General features: G+C 47.7%; 1 protein-coding gene across 1 annotated transcript in view; it reads right to left on the reverse strand.

Annotated features, from left to right (window-relative positions):
• KIF5B (kinesin family member 5B) overlaps window positions 1-23,174 on the reverse strand; it is a 46,849-nt gene that overhangs the window by 11,985 nt on the left and 11,690 nt on the right. The window contains exons 9-20 of the mRNA XM_066584710.1: window positions 18,524-18,648; window positions 14,605-14,709; window positions 14,263-14,408; window positions 13,417-13,565; window positions 12,650-12,831; window positions 11,551-11,619; window positions 10,308-10,514; window positions 7,159-7,302; window positions 5,364-5,552; window positions 3,909-4,026; window positions 2,149-2,210; window positions 1,267-1,376 (exon numbers count right to left, since the gene is read on the reverse strand). Coding sequence (XP_066440807.1) covers window positions 1,267-1,376; window positions 2,149-2,210; window positions 3,909-4,026; window positions 5,364-5,552; window positions 7,159-7,302; window positions 10,308-10,514; window positions 11,551-11,619; window positions 12,650-12,831; window positions 13,417-13,565; window positions 14,263-14,408; window positions 14,605-14,709; window positions 18,524-18,648 — 1,606 coding nt within the window. The remainder of the gene's footprint in view (window positions 1-1,266; window positions 1,377-2,148; window positions 2,211-3,908; window positions 4,027-5,363; window positions 5,553-7,158; window positions 7,303-10,307; window positions 10,515-11,550; window positions 11,620-12,649; window positions 12,832-13,416; window positions 13,566-14,262; window positions 14,409-14,604; window positions 14,710-18,523; window positions 18,649-23,174) is intronic.

The following is a 23,174-nucleotide window of genomic DNA, read 5'->3' on the forward strand; positions in this document are numbered from 1 at the left end:
CAGATGCCAGCCTCTTCGGCTGCTGGGGAAGGGGGTAACTGTAAAAGGCGGTCATGGCAGAAGCAGTGAAAGTCTTGATCTGGGCAGATTACCACCTTCCAGCGCTCTTGGCGGCTCACGTACTGGTAGTAGATAACTGAACAGATTTTAATCAGCAGAGACAGTCAACCTGGGAGAAGGGGGGCTACATCCCTCGGAGAAGTTAAGTGAGGTTTCCGCTCGCTTTTTGACCTGGAAGTTGATGATCTTGGTAGCGGTCACCTCCATCCGACTATTTTCCGAGCTGGCAGCCATGTCGGCCCAACCCTTGTTCACCATTATTCATCAGGACAAGGTGGTACAACATCCAGTTTCCTCTTTTCTACCCAAGGTGGTGTTGTCTTTCCACCATAATGAGGACATCGTCCTGCCCTCCTCCTGTCCTGACGCAGTTCATCTGAGAGAAGGTGCACTTCACAAACTGGATCTAGTGCGAGTTCTGCGGACCCATCTCAAATAGCCCCTTTCAGATGCTTCAATTCCCTCTTCACAATCCCGAATGGCCTGAGGCGCAGCCTTGCGGCCTCCAAAGTAGTCATTTCTCGTTGGATGCGGTAGTAGAAGCCTATCATGCCAAATGCAGGATTAATCCATTCCACGTTACGGTGCATTCTACTTGGACAATGGGTGCTTTATGAGCAGTACGCAACAGGGCCTCGACTATGCAGGTATGTATGGCAGCTAGAATGGTCTTCATGGCACATTTTTTCAAGCTCCTACCAGCTGCACACCATTGCATCCGCAGACGCCTCCCTCAGTCGGAAAGTTTTGCAGATGGCTATAAGTAATCCTCATGCGTTTTGATATGCTTTCTCAACCATTGGGGGGACTATGTGATAGTTTGATCGCTGGTACACTACACCGCTCATGGATGACTCGCGTACATGCAGCGATTGCCATTGATGATGGCACATAAGGGGTTAAACGGATGGGAATGGAGGTTTCTCCACTCCTGGCCGTTAGTGCAGGCTTCTGGCCGTCATCTGTGACTCCGCTCTTTCCTGCACAGAATTCCTGTGCCAACCTTAGATTAGGACGCCATAAGAACAAGATCTTCAAGCCCAAGGACCCTCATTGACTGCCGTAAAAACCTGTATGGCTGGTCACTAAGGGGTTACAACTACGAAGTCACCACACACCACCTAGTTATGAAAGGTCATACCTAGGGGGTGTATGACGAATCCTACCCATGTTTTACCCTGAATTACGGCCCGGATAACATCTTACTCTTGGAGCTCTGTGATGACCTTCTCCTTGGTGTCAATCTCATCCCTCAGACTGCTCAGCTGCTTCTGATGAGTTTCCCGATGGCTCTGGATCTGTTGTTCCACAGCGTGCTATGGAAGAAGATTTCACTTTAGATTAAGGTCTGAAAAACGGTTTCTAGAAAAGTATTCAACAATTATTTGCGATTTCGTATAAAGTGATGAAAATCTGCTTCCAGGAAGGAACCCGACTAAGACAGTACAACAACCTGATCCCTGCAGGAGCCTACGGTGAAGGACCATGATTTCTGTGTGTTGAGAATGCAGTACAGACACTTAGAATGAGAAGCGGCCCGTGCGAATATACAACAAAATTAGCATTTTCAAGTGGTTTCCTTAAGACCTTCTTGTGGATCTGAGGCTCCTGGATGAAGAAATGCAAGTGTTGACTAGTTTAGGCTTTTCACATTCAGCCATCCAACATCTCTTCCCCCTCAACTTTGTCTTACATGCAGAAAAGGGCATAGGGACAGAACCATATGAGAGAATATGTGAGACGGAGACCTCTTTTACAAGGTTTCCATCCCCGGTGGTCCTTGCAGCTGGACAGAAGAGCACTGTGTGTGGCCGTCCCATAATACCTCACTGAAATGAATGGCCTGCAATACCAAGCCTGGCCACTGCAGTGCGATTGGAGCTGTCTTCCTGCAGAAATCTGCTCCATGCAGAGTGTGCACAGACCCTGCAAACAGCTGATTAGTGGAGAATGCCTGCTGGCAAGCCCATGCCAGTCTACTATTGATGGCCTGTCCTAAGAATAAGCCATCAGTAGTTTACAACTGGACAACTCAACTTTAAATAGGCTACAAATAAAAGGAAACCTCTATTACTAATAAGCACATACCTTAACTTCATTTGCAGTCTGTACTTTATTTAGGTGCTCCTTCTCCATTTCATGAACTTTTTCTGCAATAAAAATAGACACCATGATAAATCACATCCTCCAACACGGTACATGCTGTCTGCCATAAACATGATGAACTAGTAATCAAACTACTAACGTGTGTGTGTGTGACACGTGAGTTACATGCAGAGCCTGAAAGCACCGGCTCTTAGCTGCACCCCCTGATCACATGACTGACTTCACATGTCCTTTATCCTCTTCCTGCACTGAATGAGGGATTATGGGCAGACTACATCCTCACAAACCCCTGCGGCCTCAGTTGCAATGGATCCAGTAGTTCTCAGTCTGCCAGATTGTAGCTCGTTGTCAGACAGCTGCACTCCTGTGTGGAGACTCCAATAAAAGGACCCCTTATAAATATACACAAACATAGCTCGTGTGCTGACAGGACCTGTGTTGTCCCTGTCATTTGATCAGTCACATGCTCTGAGCTGAATGAGTGGTTATGGGGCGGACCACATCCCCCACAAATCCCCGCGGTCTCAGTTGCTATGGATACACCAGAACTCAGTCTGGCAGTTTGTAACTGCACATCTGTGTGGAGAGTCCAATAGATGAAACCTCACCAATGTCCACATACATATCATGCCATCTCCAGTGCTCCTGCCGCCAAGACCAGTCCAGCCTTCATCTAATCATCCACCGTTGTCAATTGTAACAAATCTTCGCCGTCGTGCAAACATGTCACTACAGAGGATTCAATGCCGCCATAAAGCTAATGCAACTTACATGACACACCGACAAACCACGATGTCACCTCAGCCAACAGCCGGACTTTGTAAAACACATGCGTATATGCGACAGCTGCCCGCGCACGTAGCAGAGCTGCGCGGCGTCTGTGTGTGACGCGCACGTAACAGCTACGTGGCTTGTTGTGCCACCAGAAACAGAGGAACTATAATTTCCTATTACTAGTGCTGCTTAGACTGTTAAAAGCTTATGCAAACGTATTGGACAAAAAGCAGATTGACCATCACAGCCGGGAGGAGCAGTCAGACATACTAAAGCCATTAAGTCACAGAAGAACAGCCGTACAAATATCCAACATAAGGAGAACTATTGGGTGGCGGCCATCAGAAGGGACCCTGCAGGGTATATGGAGAAGGGCGGCGGCCATCATAAGGGACCCTGCAGGTTATATGGAGAAGGGTGGTGGCCATCATAAGGGACCCTGCAGGTTATATGGAGAAGGGTGGCGGCCATCATAAGGGACCCTGCAGGTTATATATGGAGAAGGGTAGCGGCCATCATAAGGGACCCTGCAGGTTATATATGGAGAAGGGTGGCGGCCATCATAAGGGACCCTGCAGGTTATATGGAGAAGGGTGGCGGCCATCATAAGGGACCCTGCAGGTTATATGGAGAAGGGTGGCGGCCATCATAAGGGACCCTGCAGGTTATATGGAGAAGGGTGGCGGCCATCATAAGGGACCCTGCAGGTTATATGGAGAAGGGTGGCGGCCATCATAAGGGACCCTGCAGGTTATATGGAGAAGGGTGGCGGCCATCATAAGGGACCCTGCAGGTTATATGGAGAAGGGATTCTACTTCTCCCCTTTTATTGCACACAGTTGGTCAGCTTTTGTCCTTTACTATGGCTGTCGCCCCTCCCAGTCTTGATAAAACACTTAGTGGAGGTTCTCGTCTATCCAGTCTGTGTGGTTTGTGATTATAAAGCACAATATAGCAGGACGCCGCACCCTGCGCCCGCAGCTTGACAAGCTCCTCATTCAGCAAATCCACAGACTCCTCCATCTGCCTCTTCTTCTGTTCCAGGTTCTGAACATATTCTGTCAGGGACTTGATCTTTGCTTCGTGCTTAAAAAAAAAATAAATAAAAAAAAATGATTAAGACATTAAGAAATGTAAAAGTAACCCATTACCAATACAACTTAATTGTTAAAAAAAAATTCCACTGTAAAACAAAAACTACACCTTTCCTTAACCCCTTCCCTCCCCAGGACACAATTTGCATCCTATGAATGGTGTGGGCTCAGAGGCTGAGCCCGTGTCCTCCGCAGCGGGAGCTGGATGTTGCTGATAGCTGGCTTCCAGCTGCAACAGCAGGGATCGGTGGGAACAGAGATCCCTGCTATTAACCCCTTCTATGCCAGGATCAATGTTGATTGCGGCATGTAAAGGGTTCACAGAGGAAGGGCTCTCTGTGACATCAGCCCTCCGCAATGTAATCGCGAACCACCAATGGTTTGCCGAGGCAACTGGACACCTGGACAATGGTGTCTAGGTCTACTATGGCCTTTGATTGCCATTAGCAATAATATACTGCAATGCAGGAGTACTGCAACGCATTACCGTAGCATATCATATCTATGTTTGATATTGCTGCATCCATAATTATACAATAAATTGAACAGACTTTTTATCCTGCGCAGCAGACGTTATTTTAAAGCTTTACTAAAAAAAAAAAAAAAAGTCATATTTGCCCTATACAATTTAAAAAGCTTTAAAAATGGGTGTCCAGTTCTGAAGTATTGATGGTTTATTAGCAGGATAGGTCCTCAATAGCAGATCAATGGGGCTCCGTTGCCAGGGACCCCTGCCAGTTAGCTCTCATGGGGCTCTGTGCTTGTGCACCAAGCAGATTTCTGCAGGAAGCAGACGGCTTCCCATTGCAGTGGCCAGGATTCGTATTGCAGGCCTAGTTTGCATTGAAGTGAATGGGAACATGGCCTGCAATACCAAGCCTGGCCACTGCAGTGGAAACGGAGTTGTCCGATTCCTGCAGAAATCAGCTCATGGTATGAACACTTTGCCCCCAGAAAACAGCAGATGGGCAGGGGGGGGGGTTCCAGGTGGTAGACCGCTCAATCTATTACTGATTGCTTATCCTGCTGATAGGCCATCAATGGTTTGCAACTGGATAACACCTTTAAAAAGGAGTATTCCCAACTCAGCACTTCCAGGCTGAGATGAGAAACCTGCAACTGGTTTCCAACCACCACACCAGGACGTGTTACAGAAAAAGCAGAGGCGGCAGAGCTTGCGCCGTTTCCATAGTACCTGGCGGGGCGGCTGGCTGGGAAACCATCCACAGGTTTCTCATCTCAGCTCGGAATTGCTGAGCTGGGAATACTCCTTTAAGATTTCACAATCCCCGTGTGTCTGTCAGATATCCCACAGGTGGAAGTATTTACCTGAGAGATACGAAGCTGGCATGCAGCAAGTTCCTTCTCGTTCTCCTCCATCTTCTTGTTGCTCTCGGACTGAGTGCTCTCCAGCTGCTTGCAGCGCTTCACCATAGTCTTCACTTCGGATTTCATCTTACTGATATACAGTCTGGCAACTGTGAACTCCTCGTCGATCATGCCGCTCACTTCAGGTTGCTAGTGTGAAAGACATGAAGAGGTTTTTTGTCTCAAGTGCGCAAAAGATAATCAACACAGACTCCATTGTACGGATGAGATTTTCATTCTCCGATACCAAGGATGACTCTGAGCTTGTAGTTAAATACTCCAGGAAAAAATGCTTATTGCAGTTTGGTTTTGCAGAAACTGGCATAAAATTATACCAAATTGTGGTGTACGGATGCCACAAGACGTGCCAAATCCATTAAGAGGCTTGTGCCTCCAGTACATCGCCCTCTAGGGGGCTGCAGATTTAAGCTAAATAGTGACTTCCTCTGGCTTCCCCGTACACAAGTTGTTGGTTCAGCCAAGTGTTTGTGGCTTAAGGAAGGTAAGCCACAGCCAGACAGCTCCGGTGGTGGCTGATCTCCTGGAAAACAAAAGGATTGGACATGCAGAAATTCAACACACATGTGGGGTGGAGGTAAGCAAGCGGTGGATAGCAGGTTCACCTGAGAAGGCCAGTATCTGAGCCAGGAGTTCAGAAAGAGGACCCCTCAAAGCACTAGAATTGTGGGCTGCAGCCCCTGCCCCTACCCCCCCCCCCCCCCCCCCCCAGGAACACCGCAGCGATCCACAAAAAAACAACAAACAAAAAAAAACAAAAAACACCAGACCATTGAGAAGGGAAGTAAGATGGGGATGGAAGATATCCCTCCTCGGTGGGGGTAACAGGGAGTGTGATGCCTACCCTATATTTTCGGATCCAGAAGGTAACTGCTGAAGACCGGTGAATGAAGAAGTCTGCCTCCTACAGACACTAAGCTAAAACTGATTAGCTTGCTGCACACAGGGGAGGGGGGTATAGCTGGTAGTGTCAGTCTCCCAATGGCAGTAACTAGACTCACAGCCTTCAGCTGTGTCCCCCAATGGTAGGGACGAGAAAAATCTAATTACAGACACAAAGAACTTTACCGTGTGCAGATCAAAAGTTTCCAAGCTCTATAAATGGTCCCTTTACCCAAAGCAAATATCACTCAGTTGCTCAGAAGTCACTGAATCGGTTTGAAAGCTTTTACGCAGAGGGAGGATTGCTCATTAGATGTTTGCCGACATATCGATGGTAGAAGAGACCTCCATACAAATCCCTTTGCAAGTTGTTAAAGTACAAGCAACTGACTTTACACCCCATGACTTGGTCAACCATTTCTAGCCTGAAGATTGTGCGGGCCATTCTGAATGGCTAAAAACAGGACCAGGAACCAGCTGATCAGAGAGATGGCAGAGAACTACAGGTAGCACACCCCTCCTTCAGTCCTACCTGGAATGCACATTAACTTTTAACACCCCACCTCCACACCATTGACAACCTGATTGGATTTGCTCATTCACGGTGATTGGTTATTTGGTTTGGCTAATTCACGGTGATTGGTTGTTTAGGTTGGCTCGAGTAGAGGTGGTGTTGAATAGGGATATATGCACCCAGAATGGGGTTCCAAAACCGGAGGGTCACTTTTGTGCTGAAACAAAGCGATAGACTTCCTTTCCATGTGGATGTATTAGTGGTACGCAGCGCTCCGGCTTGCACTAGTCATGACAAGTAATCATTCATAAGAATAGAACAATGTAGAAAGGGACAAGTTACCTTGGAGTCGTTGTTTCCTACTGCTATGCCTATCTCAGCAAGATCCTTCAGTAGAGAGGTCATCATCTCAGTAGCCCGCTTCTTCTGATGATTCGTCATTTCTTTCAGTTTCTGGAGTTCAGAATCTAAACTGGACAAAATTCCCTATAAAAAAAAAAAAATAAAAAAAATTAAGATACAAAAAGTTATAAGGCGATTACTGAAATTCACCGGACAAGATTCAAACATGATGTTCCAATGAAATCACCTAAGAGCCTCAAGAGTAAAAAATGTAACAGTTCAACACAAGTTAAACTCACATGTCCCTGAAGTTACAATACACTAAACGAAGCAATGCTCCAGGATTTGAAAAAAATGTCAATTTCTTCTAATACCGTAGTGCCACTCCTGCCCCCACAGGTTGTGTGCGGTATTGCAGCAGAGTCCCATTCACTTCAGTGGAGCTGCAATGCCAGACACAATCCATAGACAGGCATGGCACAGTTTGTGAGACAAGCCATATTTTTCTACTTCTGGGCAGACTACTCCACATGATCTTTTGGGATGTCAGATACATGTAGAGTGTCACAAGCACCGTTTTACACAGGCCGCTGGTCAGGCACAAAACATTCGTTTTGGGGGGAGGGGGGAGACTAGGAGGCGGACATAAAGCAGGGGAAGAGTTGACTTCTACCCAGCTATACCCCTCCTGAAGCCACTCAGCTAAACCAGTTTGTACAAAAGACGTAGGGGAGGAAAAGTCCAAAAGGCTACCCAATGCATAACTCGAATACAACATGATACTAAGCGAAGGGGGAATCTCTGAACAGTTGGCTCCCCACAAACAATGGGTGGGTGCCATGTCCCTCAAAGAATATCCGTGAAAAGGACTTTAGGGAGTATCCAGTTTTCTCGACAGTTAGTTGGGGGACAGAACGAAGACCATGGGACGTTCAAAAGCAATCCTTATGGGTGAGCCAAGATACTGGCGAAGCGATATGGGTACTGCCACCTGCAGAACCCTGCGACTAACTGCAGTATCGAAAGATGAAAGTACACAGCCTGTAAAACTTTGTGAACGTATGAAGAGAAAGACCATGTGGCGGCCTCGCAAAGCTGGAGAGCAGAAGAGTTATGGAATACAGCCCAGAACGCACCCACTGAGTCGTGACCCAAAGGGGCAGAGTCCTGCCCTTAGAACAGTAGGCCTACATGATCGCAAACCTGATCCAGTGGGAGAACCTGGAGGCCACCAGACCTCAACGATGGCAGTCAGGGATGAGGTACAAAAAAACTGAATGGCAGAAGGATTGTGTGCGAGAGATGGATCCGCAGCGCATGGAGAACGCCTGGCTTGTGCAGACGACGTTCTGCAGGGTGTGAAAGTTTTAGACAGAAAGAGGGCAGAATGAAGTCCTTGTTGAGATGGAAGGACAAAACCACCTTAGGAAGAAAGGATGGAACAGGGCAGAGGACCACCTTGGCCCTGATGAAGCACCAGAAAAGGAGATCTGCATGATAACGCAGCAAGTTCAGAGACACGTCGGATAGAATTAATTGCTACCCGGAAAGCAACCTGAACTGTCATGCATTGGCTCGAAGGGAGATCCCTGCAATGCATCCAAGACCAAACTGAGGTCCCAAGGTGCTGACCGGGGATGTAAGGAGGGGCAGTGTCCCACTCCTTAAAGAAATGTACACACAGCACCTTTGGAAGTCAGGGGGTGTTCTTAAAGGACCAACAACTCCTTAAAAAGGTCAAGTATCTGCGCTGAGGTTCAAGCCCATATCCTAACCAAATTGGAGAAAGGCAAGGATTCCAGGAACAGAAATATGCTGCTCATTTCATCTGAAGGAGGACTTCCACATGCTATGGCAAATGCGAGAGGTAGGTGGTTTTCTGGCCCGAGAACAGTCCATAAAACGGGGCACACAAGTCTATGCACCTTCAAGAATGTGGATTCAACAGCCACATCAAACGTAGTGCATGTAAATGCGGGTGAAGAGCTGGACCCTGCCCCAGCAGGTCTGGAGTGGCAGGGTGTTTGTCAACCAATAGGGACACAAGATCAGCGTGGCAAGGATGTCATGTTCAGTGTGGCACCTTGGAGATCGGGACACCCTCCATCTTTGCTTTCTTGAGGAGTGTTGGCATTAAAGGAGTTTGTACAGCGAGAACTGGTTCAATGGCATCACTAGGGCATTCACCTCAAACACTTGACAAGTCCATGACACAAAGCAGGAGCCGACTTAAGTCAATGCCAATAAGACTGGGATCAGGGAAAACTATGGGACATCATACTTACCTTCGCTGAGGGAAAAGCCAGATGCTGTGGCATAGACCTTCACAAGAGGGAGGGGAGAAATGGTGAAGGATCAGGCTGGAAGAGGGGAGCCCATGGAATGTGAGCGAGAGGATCTCCACTGGCAGGCCACAAATATTAGGGCCTTCATCTGCCACCTTGCCTTTAGTAGGTGGGAAGCAGCAGGAAAGTTAGGGCAACTCAGAAGGGAAGTAGGGGCATTCTGTCACCCCAAAAGGGTGGAGGACCTACAGGATCTTGAAAACCTGCAGCCGGAGGGTCGGCCTCTATGGATACAGCTAAAACAAACTTGACTGAGTGGCTGCAAGAGGGGTATTTAGCAGATGGCATAAGACTCTTCCTTTGCTTGGTGCCCACCTCCTACTGGCAAGCGCTTTACCCAAGATCTTTGCCGTGTCCCCCAATGATATGAATGAGAAACTTTTTTTTAGCTACACAAAAGATACAAATCAGCTAAACAATCAGCAATTGCTCCCTTTAGCAAACTGAATGTAGCTTCCCACGGCCCGGTGACCAGACAAGTGAATGTCCCTAGGAACACACTTGCTCGATCATTGTGCTGTGTAAAAGGTGCTTCAGTGTTAAAGTTCCCCGCAGCGCCACAACAGGGAAGATAAAGTGTTACACAACGTCCATTCACATCAATGGGCCATCACACAGGTCTACACAGCGAGGGGCTCTTCGTAAAGTCGTTCCCACTGTGGCCAAGAGGCAAGGATCCTGAACAGAGGACTTCCCTAACTGGGTATACAAAAACATGCGTTCTAACCTGGACAAGTCCTCTAAGACCCCCAATAGTCTAACATTTTATAAAGCCTTATTTTACAGACACCCTCTGCACTTTACCGATTTCTGGTTGAGCTCATCACTCAGAAGCTCGTACTCCTTGGCCTTGTCTTCCACTTCCTGCGATTTCTGATCATAATTGACAGCCAGTTCTTCCAAGGCTTGTAGAACTTCCTTCACTTCCTCTTTGGATGCATCATTTTCGGCCTGGAGACGATTTAACTCCGCTTGCATATTATCCTGGTCCCGTCTTGTGGAAGCCAACAGCTGAAAGTCAAAGAATATGCATTAAAGCAACGCAACCAATCACTCACGATTTACCGATAATTACCAAGCTGAACCTACAAGTCGAGATGCGGTCCAGCGGCTAAAGGTGCTTGTGTATAGATAGTCTAGGAGGGCCATCGAGAACTAGAACTTTGGCCAAAATATAAACTGGACTGTTTAAAAACTGAAGTGGATTGAACTCGTTTAGACATTCTTATACGCCAGTCAAGGGACTCCATTTACAACGTCGTACTGACAATCTAGTCACCTCCATCCACCTCAGCAGCTCTCTGCAGTCGGTATCTCATTATGTACCTTGTCTGGGCACTCTCCCCCCTTCTTTAAATGCTCAGAATGCTCTAAACTGATAAAATGTAGTAATCACCTTACTGATCTTCGCCACTCTTGATGCTTCCTGGGGTGTCTTGCCGTTCCCTGGTGACATGCAGATCTGACCCCAGCAGCCAGTCAGCCGCCGACTGCAGCAGTCACATCTCCACGTCAACAGGGACCAGCAAGACACCCCAGGAAGCATCAGAATGGAATCAGTAAGGGGACATTTTGGAGAGCATTTTGAGGTTCTTTGGAATTTGAAGTGGCCATATAAAAACACCCTTTAATGTCGACGTGAAAGCAAATCTCTAAGATCCACAATTAGTTCTTTTAAAAATTAGCAGTGAGTGTAGAGCTAATGAGCCCCATTAGTAGGACACGTGAGGCAGATTGGTGGTTGATCCTGCCAGGAAGCTAAGCCATCAGTGGAACAACCCAATGACAAGGAGCTTGACAAAGGTGACCGCTGATGAATAATCAGGGAAATGACATTCAAACACACCCATTCGTCAGACTGCAGATAATGACCACCTGTTACATAGTTATCATGGCCCTGGCATCAATGTTAAAGTTAGGTCAATTTATATGACTGGGGACAGAAATATTACTCAGACTAAATATAAAGCATTAGACGTGGAATTACACGGCAGTGTAATGAGTAATGCAGAACACATTGTATAAGCGCGATATTATCTGGCCGTACCTCCTCCTGATCCAACATCTGCTGTTTGAGTTTCTCCACCAGCTGACTCTGCTGATTGATCTCTTCATCCTGGAATACAAGGTTATATGTGAGCGATCAAACAATGATTTATAAGGGGGTTTTCCAGTAATATCAATATCCACAGGATAGGAGGTAACTGACTGAAAGCTAGGCCTGCCACTGATCGGCAGAACGGGCTCCTGTGTCCCTGACTGCAGCAGAAGTCTACATGCTTAGATCCCGCTCTGATTGTAGATCTTTGGGAAGCCATTTTGATGATCTGTGGTGGTGGTGGGGGGGGGGGGGGGGGGGGGGGTCGCAGCGGTCAGGCCGACACTGATCGGTTTATTCCCAATCCATAGAATTGGAGCAAACCCTTTCATGGAACAAGCACTTAGCTTACTTCTCATACTCCTGAGGGCATGCAATAGCAGTCTATAGTAGGCCAACTTGCCTCCTACCTGTTTTACCGCATACAAAATAGTCTGTGTCTCACATCCTTATAAAACAGACGGTTACTAACAAATTTGACCATTTTCAAAAATATTTTAAAAGTCCAAGACATTTACATGACTGCATCAAAGGGGTTGTCCGAGTTGTAGGTTTACGGTGCAACCCCGTTCAACGGTCTAGAATAGGGATATACTCCCCACGCCGCTGCTCGGTCCACTGCTCTGGTGATTTGTGAACCATTAGTCACTGCAGCCAGTGGCGTCCCATAAATAGGCTGACGCTGCCTGTAAGTCTGTCGGAGGGGAGACCCACAGCGGGGAGAGGAGAGTATCACCATTTGTTATAGCATGGGGAAGGAGTCGGACCAAGAACAGACAACCCCTTAAAGACAAATCAGCTTTTGAGTTTCTCACACCCCACCATAGTCCCAATATAAAGACTAAACTAATGGTTTACAGACTGTTTAGCGTTTTCTGGAAGAGCATCGGGGCTGCAGTGTTTTTGCTGTCAGCAGCAGAGCTGCAGACTACATTTTTACAATCAGTAAGCAATATGTATATCGGACGGTCAGCGACAGACTACGAGGGGGGCAATAGATTATTAACCAAGTAGATGAATATACTAGTACTGGCTTCTGATGCCTCACCTTGTCATCCAGTTGTTTGTACAGTTTAGTAACCTCGTCTTCACATTTCCTCCTCTCAGCATCCGTAAAGTTGGCAGCCAGGGTGACTGTGGGCTTGTCATTCGCTACCACGTTATCCACTACAAATGCGTCCAAGTTGGCCTTTTCCTTATCAAACTGCTCCTCAACGGGTACAGTCTCACCTGCAAGACGGGACAAGTTAACGGCGGGCACACAGCATGGCATTTCCATCAGAGGATAAGCGAGGCAGGAAAAAAAATGCATCATCTGTAAGATCCGCTGATTTCAATGGGCTTCAGTTATTCTCCCTTTAATTACACTTGATTACTGTTTGTTTTTTCATGAAGCCCAGAGGTCGGCACGGTGTCCGCTTAAAGGAAAACAAATGGGTTTTGCTCACATTACAGTCAATGGGCAACAAAACTGAACGGAAACCTGCCTGGTTCCATTTTTTATGTTCATTTAACGGATCCATTTTTAACCCTTTGCCGCCCCAAGACGTAAGGGTACGTCATGGCAGCGGGGTACTTCCCGCAAAATGACGTACCCTTACATCATAGGGATAGCGCAAGATTATAGCAGATCTCGCGCTATCCTGCATCGGGAGCCGGCTGTCACTAGTAGCCGGCGTCCCGCTGCGACTGCGGGACGCCTTCCCCCTCGTTAACCTCTTCCCTGCCGCGATCTAAGTAAGACTAAAATGTGTAAAGAGCAGCGAACAATTCCTGGTCACTAGAGCAAGACCAACGATGGGAGCATCAACACACCTTTACGCCAGCGAGCCAGCTCATTCTCCAGCCACTGCACTGTATTCCGCAAAGTCTTGGTTTTCTCCTTTTCCTTCTCATATTTCTTCTTCCACTGCTCAGCGGTAAGCTCCACATTAACACACACTGTATTCTTGATCGTTTTCGCTCTAATAAAAGGCAGAAATGAAGTCTTAAGATACAAGTAGTAAGCCTACCAAGGTTTTGTTTTTCCCTACGCTGCCCCCTCTTCCTCAGCACGCCATTTAAACCATATTTCTATATTGCACCTCAATAACCAGTCGAAAAGAGGGTCTCTAAACATTCCTCCTCCATAAGGAATACTGAGGAGAGAAAAGGCAGCAGAAGGCATTGCCCCAACAGTGAATATGGAGGTAAATGTGCCAGTTTCCTTGCCAAGATTGGCATCTAAAAAGAGCTACTATGCCAGTTTCAGCCAAGCATATTAAGGGCGCATTTCTGCATCCATAATATGGACGTGTGCCCCAGCCCAAACATGGGTTTATAAACTCAAACTTAGTTTTTTTTATAGAGCTCTATGTTCAGCGTTTGGGTCAGTAAATCCCACTGCCAGGTCAGGTGTTTTCCAGGCAAATACTATTGATTACCTATACTCAGAATAAGGATGCAAGGACGGCTGCGCCCATACTTACCAGCACTGGCCTCTGCACAGCGTGAGCGATCCATTTCCGCTCCGTACTCTGTGTGCTGTGAATAGGCGCTCAGCCTCCGAGCGGCGGACTACAAGCAGCTTAACTTGTACTGAGGACCTAACCTGAGGACACGTCGTCAATAGCATTTACCTAGAAATGCTCTTTAAAAAGATCTGAAGCTTCCATTACCAACCTTTGCCCAAATAGAAGTGTAGACTTTGTCTCCGATTCATTGTAAGAGGACGGTGAACAGCAAATTACAATAGTGGTTCTGCAATTTCCTCCCAGAGAATCTTGAAGGATTCTGGTCATTTTACTGTCACGATACGGAATATAAACCTGTAAGGAAGAAGTCAGAACAGTCCATTACAAAGTGAACAGCCTCAAAATATCAATGGAAAACACTCATCCAGCTGGAAAATAAAACTGAAGACGGCCTTTCCACTTAGGGAAAATCTTATTTAACGATGGCGCCCCGGAGGAGAGTCGGGGTCCGCAAAGCACGTAACACTGGAAATAGTAAACTATTACGTACATTGCCTTCCGCTAGGGCTGAGATGACATTGCCAAGAGATGACAAAGACTTATTAATGTTTTTTGCTTCATCCAACACCGCACCTTCAGCTCCAGTTTTGCTAACCTAAAAGCAGAAGGAAAGAGAAAAAAGTTAAATTAAGTTGGTCAGCAATGCTATAAATTGTATTACTGACAGATGATACACAGAAGGGTTTTCCAGGTATAAAGTGCAGACGACCTATTTACAGAGCAGGCCAAAAGGTAGATCAGCGGAGGAGCACTGCCCTTGACCCCACTGATCGTGTTGTAGTATGGATTTTTGCTTCCCAACTACCACAAAATGTAAATACAACCACAAATGGAGAGTTATATGCAAGGCATCAGACCTGCATTTTAGGAGACTACTTAGTGAATGTACCTGTGTGATCGCCAGCAGAAAGAAGGGGCCTCGGTACCTTTATTTACTCAAGCCCAACGTAGAAGCTCATCCATACGGAGACAAAGATACAGCCGCTGTGCCCAACATAGCAGCTCGTCCATACGGAGACGCGGACACCGCCGCCCAACATAGCAGCTCGTCCATACAAAGACAAGGACACCACCTCTGCGCCCAACATAGCAGCTCGTCCATACGGAGACGTGGACACAGCCGCCGCGCCCAACATAGCAGCTCGTCCATACAGAGACGTGGACACAGCCGCCGCGCCCAACATAGCAGCTCGTCCATACGGAGACGTGGACACAGCCGCCGCGCCCAACATAGCAGCTCATCCATACAGAGACGCGGACACAGCCGCCCAACATAGCAGCTCGTCCATACGGAGACGCGGACACAGCCGCCCAACATAGCAGCTCGTCCATACGGAGACGCGGACACAGCCGCCCAACATAGCAGCTCGTCCATACGGAGACGCGGACACAGCCGCCCAACATAGCAGCTCGTCCATACGGAGACGCGGACACAGCCGCCCAACATAGCAGCTCGTCCATACGGAGACGCGGACACAGCCGCCCAACATAGCAGCTCGTCCATACGGAGACGCGGACACAGCCGCCCAACATAGCAGCTCGTCCATACGGAGACGCGGACACAGCCGCCCAACATAGCAGCTCGTCCATACGGAGACGCGGACACAGCCGCCCAACATAGCAGCTCGTCCATACGGAGACGCGGACACAGCCGCCCAACATAGCAGCTCGTCCATACGGAGACGCGGACACAGCCGCCCAACATAGCAGCTCGTCCATACGGAGACGCGGACACAGCCGCCCAACATAGCAGCTCGTCCATACGGAGACGCGGACACAGCCGCCCAACATAGCAGCTCGTCCATACGGAGACGCGGACACAGCCGCCCAACATAGCAGCTCGTCCATACAGAGACGCGGACACAGCCGCCGCGCCCAACATAGCAGCTCGTCCATACGGAGACGCGGACACAGCCGCCCAACATAGCAGCTCGTCCATACGGAGACGCGGACACAGCCGCCCAACATAGCAGCTCGTCCATACGGAGACGCGGACACAGCCGCCCAACATAGCAGCTCGTCCATACGGAGACGCGGACACAGCCGCCCAACATAGCAGCTCGTCCATACGGAGACGCGGACACAGCCGCCCAACATAGCAGCTCGTCCATACGGAGACGCGGACACAGCCGCCCAACATAGCAGCTCGTCCATACGGAGACGCGGACACAGCCGCCCAACATAGCAGCTCGTCCATACGGAGACGCGGACACAGCCGCCCAACATAGCAGCTCGTCCATACGGAGACGCGGACACAGCCGCCCAACATAGCAGCTCGTCCATACGGAGACGCGGACACAGCCGCCCAACATAGCAGCTCGTCCATACGGAGACGCGGACACAGCCGCCCAACATAGCAGCTCGTCCATACGGAGACGCGGACACAGCCGCCCAACATAGCAGCTCGTCCATACGGAGACGCGGACACAGCCGCCCAACATAGCAGCTCGTCCATACGGAGACGCGGACACAGCAGCTCGTCCATACGGAGACGCGGACACAGCAGCTCGTCCATACGGAGACGCGGACACAGCAGCTCGTCCATACGGAGACGCGGACACAGCAGCTCGTCCATACGGAGACGCGGACACAGCAGCTCGTCCATACGGAGACGCGGACACAGCAGCTCGTCCATACGGAGACGCGGACACAGCCGCCGCACCCAACATAGCAGCTCGTCCATACGGAGACGTGGACACAGCCGCCGCGCCCAACATAGCAGCTCGTCCATACGGAGACGTGGACACAGCCGCCCAACATAGCAGCTCGTCCATACGGAGACGTGGACACAGCCGCTGCGCCTGTGTAAACAGAGCGGACAATAGGAAAGAACAGTGAATATTAAAAGGGTTATCCAGAAAGGAAAACCAATCCAGTTGGGATCCAACAGTGTCGCCACATTCACTTCCAGCCCAATTCCAACACAGTATGAACCTCTTGTTGATGACAAGGTCATGGCAGGGCCCGCTGGCTGATGCTGACAGTAGGGTTGTAAGAGGTCTATACCAGGTGACTCTCAGAAGTGGAGGTGCCAGAGCCTCCTCGGAGGGCGAGCTCTCACACAGCTGATTGTGTGCATTAAAGGGGTTGTCCCCCCCCCCCCGTTCGGCGCGAGACAACCCCGATGCAGGGAAGTAAAGAAAGTTTACCGGAGCGCTTACCTTAATCCCCGCGCTCCGGTGACTTCAATACTTACCGCTGAAGATGGCCGCCGGGATCCTCTGTCTTCGTGGACCGCAGCTCTTCTGTGCGGTCCACTGCCGATTCCAGCCTCCTGATTGGCTGGAATCGGCACGTGACGGGGCGGAGCTACACGGAGCCGCTCTCTGGCACGAGCGGCTCCATAGAAGACTGCTGAAGACCCGGACTGCGCAAGCGCGGCTAATTTGGCCAACGGAGGCCAAAAATTAGTCGGCACCATGGAGACGAGGACGCTAGCAACGGAGCAGGTAAGTAAAAAACTTTTTATAACTTCTGTATGGCTCATAATTAATGCACAATGTACATTACAAAGTGCATTATTATGGCCATACAGAAGTGTATAGACCCACTTGCTGCCTCGGGACAACCCCTTTAAGTTGCAGATATGCAGCAGATTCCACCAGTTTGAAGCCAATTTAAAAAAAAAAAGGAAGGGGTGAAGTCTGCTGCGGATCCGCATCATGTGATGCAGCCTTATAGCTCTGGAGAAACACTTTGAAGTAATACAAAAGGTATTCCAGCACCAAAGCTTCCCTACAGTAAAACCAGAAACTGCCCATTCATGTAGGAGTCGTCGGGCTTCCAGGTTTCTAATCCTAAACATTAGTAACTACTATAAATTCCTAATACCTCAAGAACCCAGGAAACCGCCAGGCTGATTGGTGGTTCTGTGCATCACATACAAGGTTCCTACAAGCGATTAAGGTGGGGAGCACAAGACTCCCTTTTGGCGTCTCCTTTAGAGTAAAGCCGGCATTATGTGGCAACGTCATCCCATGGATGCAGTCCTGCCTCTATGCCCACCGCCTACATGTCTGGGAGGTAGGAGGGATCTGCTACACAGAAGGCGCCACGTGGAGTCCGTAACAACTTCCAAGTGTAACTGAATGACATCTGCAGTCCACAAGGGCGCACGGACTTGTAAGCAATCCACCCGATTCCTCAAGTCTACAGCTTGATTGTTAAAATTGGAAGTTGAGCTAAAAATTTGCATGTAGCCTGAAGCCTCATAATACTGTGTGGGCTGCATCTGACGGCGGGTTATCGGAGAACGGCGTAAACATCTTTCAAAGCACAAGCAAACAACTTAGGAAGACACTGGGAAGCGGGCCAAGGTTAAAGAAGAAAAAAAAAAAGTGCATCTCAAATACTTCAAACAGACACACAAGGAAGTTACCAATTCAGTTACGATGCTTCACATTGCTCACCTTCTCGCTACCCGCCAGGTCCACCAGGTAAAGTTTACCGCTCAGTTTTTGCTCCGTTTGTGTATTTTCTTGCTTGACATTTATTAAAAAAATGCTGTGACTTCTAGAACTGTGCTCATTCATGTCTGTAAAGCAAAGGTGATAAAGTCCCGAGGGGCGCGGGGTTACACAGGCTCAGCTTCCATCAAATAAAGCTTAAATCACCAAATATTAGACACTAAACATCCATCACTCCAGGACTCTGGCCAAGAGATAACCACGGGTGCTTGGCTGTATAGGCCGGGTTCACACGACCAGATTTGTACTGCAGATTCCACGATCTGCATCCATGCGGACTTCCCACGGTAAACCATAGGAATTAAAAGGCATGTCATTTCGAGTTTTCCTCTCCACTCACGGATACAAATTGCATATTCCACAAGCGAAAAGCAAAATTAACATTGCGTATGGGCTGCGGGTACCTGCGTCATTGCTAAGTGATGGTGTGGGAAATGCGAAGAAAAAACCTGCACTGCAATACCTGTATTGCTCCGCAGTCATCCGCAATACAGGTACTTGCAGAATGAAAGGTCAGTGGCCAGGCTCACAGCCGGCATGAGCTGTGGGCCACCAACATGCAGAATCCACCCAGTCGTATGGGCTCGGCCTTACAGTTACCCAGTTTTCAAACACCTGACCAGCATTGGACAGATTGAATCCTCTGAAAGTAACGATGAAGCTTCCCATTGGCTACAAACAGAGACTTTAACCCCTTAGTGACGAAGCCTGTTTGCGCCTTAGTGACGGAGCCAAATTTTGGAAATCTGACATGCGTCGTTCAACGTGGCATAACTCCGTAAAGGCTTTACATATCCCAGTGATTCTGACATTGTTTTTTCGCCACATGTTGTACTTCATTTAGATTGTAAAAAGAGACCGATATAATTTGTGTATATTTATTAAAAGTACCAATATTGGAAAAATTTTGAAAAAATTGTCATTTTTTCACATTTTCAACCGTAATATCTCAAATATGTCCAAACATACTGTACAAATTTTTGATAAGATATGTATTTCCATCTGTTTACTTTATTCTGAATGCACACTTGAAAAACTTTTGTGTTTTTTTTAACCATTTAGAGGATGTACAAATTTAACATCACTTTTCAGCATTTTGAGGAGCACTTTGTTTTCCTGCACCAAGCCAAGTTTGCAGAGGCTCATAAGTGTCAGAATAATAGATACACCCACAAATGACCCCATTTTAAAAACTACACCCCTTAGTGTATTCACTGAGGGGTGTCATGAGTATTTTGACCCCACCAGTTCTTTTCAGGAATTAGTTCAATTTAGGGGACAAAAAATAAAATTTCATATTTTTGCAAATATGTCATTTTAAAGACATATTTTTTTCCTATAGAGCCCATGAAAATGAGGATTTACACACCAAAATGGATACCCCCATTTCTCCCGTGTTCAGAAACATACCCATTGTGGCCCTAATCTTATGTCTGGATGCATAACGGGAGCCAAAATGAAAGGAGTAGTCGGTGTCTTTCAGAACATAAATTTTGCTTGAAGGCGTTTTAGGCCCCATAGCACTTTTGTAGAGCTCTTGAGTGGCCAAAACCAAAGAGAACCCCCACAAGTGACCCCATTTTGAAAACTAGACCCCTTAACGAATTAATCTAGGGGTGTACTGACCATTTTGACCACACAGTTTTTGAATGAATTCAAGCCAAGCAAAAGGAAAAAATTGTGATTTTCATTTTTTTGTCAATTCTGTCATTTTAAAAACAGCTTTTTTTGTACAGCACACGCATGAATGAAGCCTTTCATCCCAAAATGGATACCCCTGTTTCTCCCGTGTTCAGAGACATACCCATTGTGGCCCTAATCTTATGTCTGGATGCACAATGGGGCCCAAAACGAAAGGAGTAGTCGGTGGCTTTAAGAACATAGATTTTCCTTGAAGGAGTTTTAGGCCCATAGCACTTTTGTAGAGCTCTTGAGCGGCCAAAATCAAAGAGAACCTCCACAAGTGACCCCATTTTGAAAACTAGACCCCTTAATGAATTTATCTAGGGGTGTACTGACCATTTTGAGCCCACAGTTTTTGAATGAATTGAAGCAAAGCAAAAGGAAAAAATTGTGATTTTCGTTTTTTTGGCAATTCTGTCGTTTTAAAAACTGCTTTTTTGGTACAGCACACACATGAATGAAGACTTGCACCCCAAAGTGGATACCCCTGTTTCTCCCGTGTTCAGAGACATACCCATTGTGGCCCTAATCTTTTGTCTGGATGCACAACGGGGCGCAAAATGAAAGGAGTAGTCGGTGGCTTTCAGAACAGAAATTTAGCATGAAGGTGATTTAGACCCCATTGCACACTTGTAGAGCCCTTGAGCGGCCAAAACGACAGAGAACCCCCACAAATGATCCCATTTTGAAAACTAGACCCCCTAACGAATTTATCTAGGGGTGTACTGTGTATTTTTACCCTACAATTTTTGAATAAATCTAAGCAAAGCAGTAGGAAAAAAATTACAATTTTCATTTTTTTGGCAGCTGTATCAATTTAAAAACTGTTTTTTTTGTACAGCACACATAGGGATGAAGACTTTCACCCCAAAATGGATACCCCCGTTTGTCCCGTGTTCAGAACCATACCCCTTGTGGCCCTAATCTACTTAAAGGACGCATGGCTAGGCCTATAATGGAAGGAGCACCCGTTGGATTTTAGGGTACAACGGAATAAATTCCAGGCCCCATTGCCCACTTATAGAGTCATTGAGCGTCCAAAACTATAAAGACCCCCACAAATATCCCCATTTTAAAAATTAGACCCCTTAACGAATTCATCCAGGGGTGTACTGCGTATTTTGACCACACAGTATTTGAATAAATTTCAGCAAAGCAGAAGAAAAAAAATACAATTTTCATTTTTTTGGCAATTTTGTCAATTTAAAAACTTTTTTTTTGGGTACAGTTTACATAGGAATGAAGACGTTCACCCCAAAATGGATACCCCCGTTTGTCCCGTGTTCAAAAACATACCCATTGTGGCCCTAATCTACTTACAGGAAACATGGCAAGGCCTGTAATGGAGGGAACACACGTTGGATTGCAGGGCATAACTGAATAAATCCCAGGCCCCATTGCTCATTTGTACGGAATAAAAATTGACTCCCTAAAATCCCCCCCCCCTCCACGCCCTTTTCGGCGTTCCCCAAATCTCAGATAAAAGTAATAATGTGAACTGTGTAGTATTTCCAAAGACGGGTAATTATGGAGGCTGGTTGGGATGGGCACATGGGGCAATAAAACCGTGTATCCCCCCTCCTCTCATGCTTTTTGGGAGTCATTTTTTGACCTCAGTGGCGGGGATGGGGTGTAAAAAGTGGCGCTCTGTGAGTCTCCATAAGCTTGATGAGGTGCGGCGGTCTCACACACAGAAGGCGCTCAACAAGCTGCTCCTGGAACTGCAGGAAGGCGAGCGTTCCCGGGGCTTCTTGTAAATTGCGTATTACAGGTAGCGGTCTGAATAACGCCGGGCTCAGGCAGCCGTATGGGGAATCCGCTTGTAGAGGCCCACAGCGGATCCCGGCTGTGACCCTGCGTACGGCCGCGTAATGTACTGTGCATAACTGCGTACTTACACGGGCGGTCATGCGCAGTACACCTTTTTTTTTTGTTGTTTGTATTTCCCGCACCGTCGCTTAGCGATGACGCGGGTACCCGCAGCCCGTATACAACGTAGTTGCGTATGGGCTGCGGGTATATCCACGACCATGGAGCACAATGGGCTCTATGTTGCCGATATCCGCAGTAAAATAGAACCAGCTGCGCTCTCTTTTCTGCGAGTGGATTACGCAATTCCAACCCGCTAATGTGAGCGGAATTGTGTAATCCAATGCGATTGATCTGCGTATTACCGCTAATCAAACGCATGCGGAATCCGTAATTCCTATCCGGTCATGTGAGACCGACCTAAGGTAGATCGCTACCATTTTTTCACGTGACCGGGGACCGCTCAACGAGGCCACCCGTCACTGCTCCAGGCTCTCGGTGACCGTTGGTCGCCGAGAGCAAGGAGATATTAAGTTTCCTGGGCTCCCCGACTCCTGCACATGTGTCCGGTGTTTTGCCGGCGGTCGCATGCGCAGAATACGGGAAAGTTCACGGAAGAAGATCGCGTCGGGGTGCAAATATGGAGGCCTCCGGTAAAAAATTTTATCTCCTCTCACCGATCGCATCAGTGAGGGGAGATGAAGCTTCACCTTTTTTTAACTTTATACGTGATCGCCATTATTCTTTGGATAACGGCGAACACGTGATCAGGAACCGCTCACCGCGGCCCTCCGTGAAATCTCCAGGCTCTCGGCTAAGTTTTGTAGCCAGGAGCAGGGAGATTTTAAAAAACCACGGCTTTTGCGCATGCGCCTGCCACATTGGTGACGGGCGCGTGCGCAAAAGCTGGGTTGAGGTCCGCGGATAAATCCGCAGGCCTTAGGTACGTCATTTCATCTTCCCTCACGGATATGATCCGTGGGGGGAGATGAAACGCAAGCTTTTTTTAACTTTTTAAAGCTTTTTTTTTACTTTTTGCACTTTTTTTTTTTTTTACTTTTTGCACTTTTTTTTAACTTTACATGATCACTGTCATCCATTG

This window comes from Eleutherodactylus coqui, chromosome 12 (genome assembly GCF_035609145.1).
Source record: "Eleutherodactylus coqui strain aEleCoq1 chromosome 12, aEleCoq1.hap1, whole genome shotgun sequence".
Classification (NCBI taxonomy): Eukaryota; Metazoa; Chordata; class Amphibia; order Anura; family Eleutherodactylidae; genus Eleutherodactylus; species Eleutherodactylus coqui.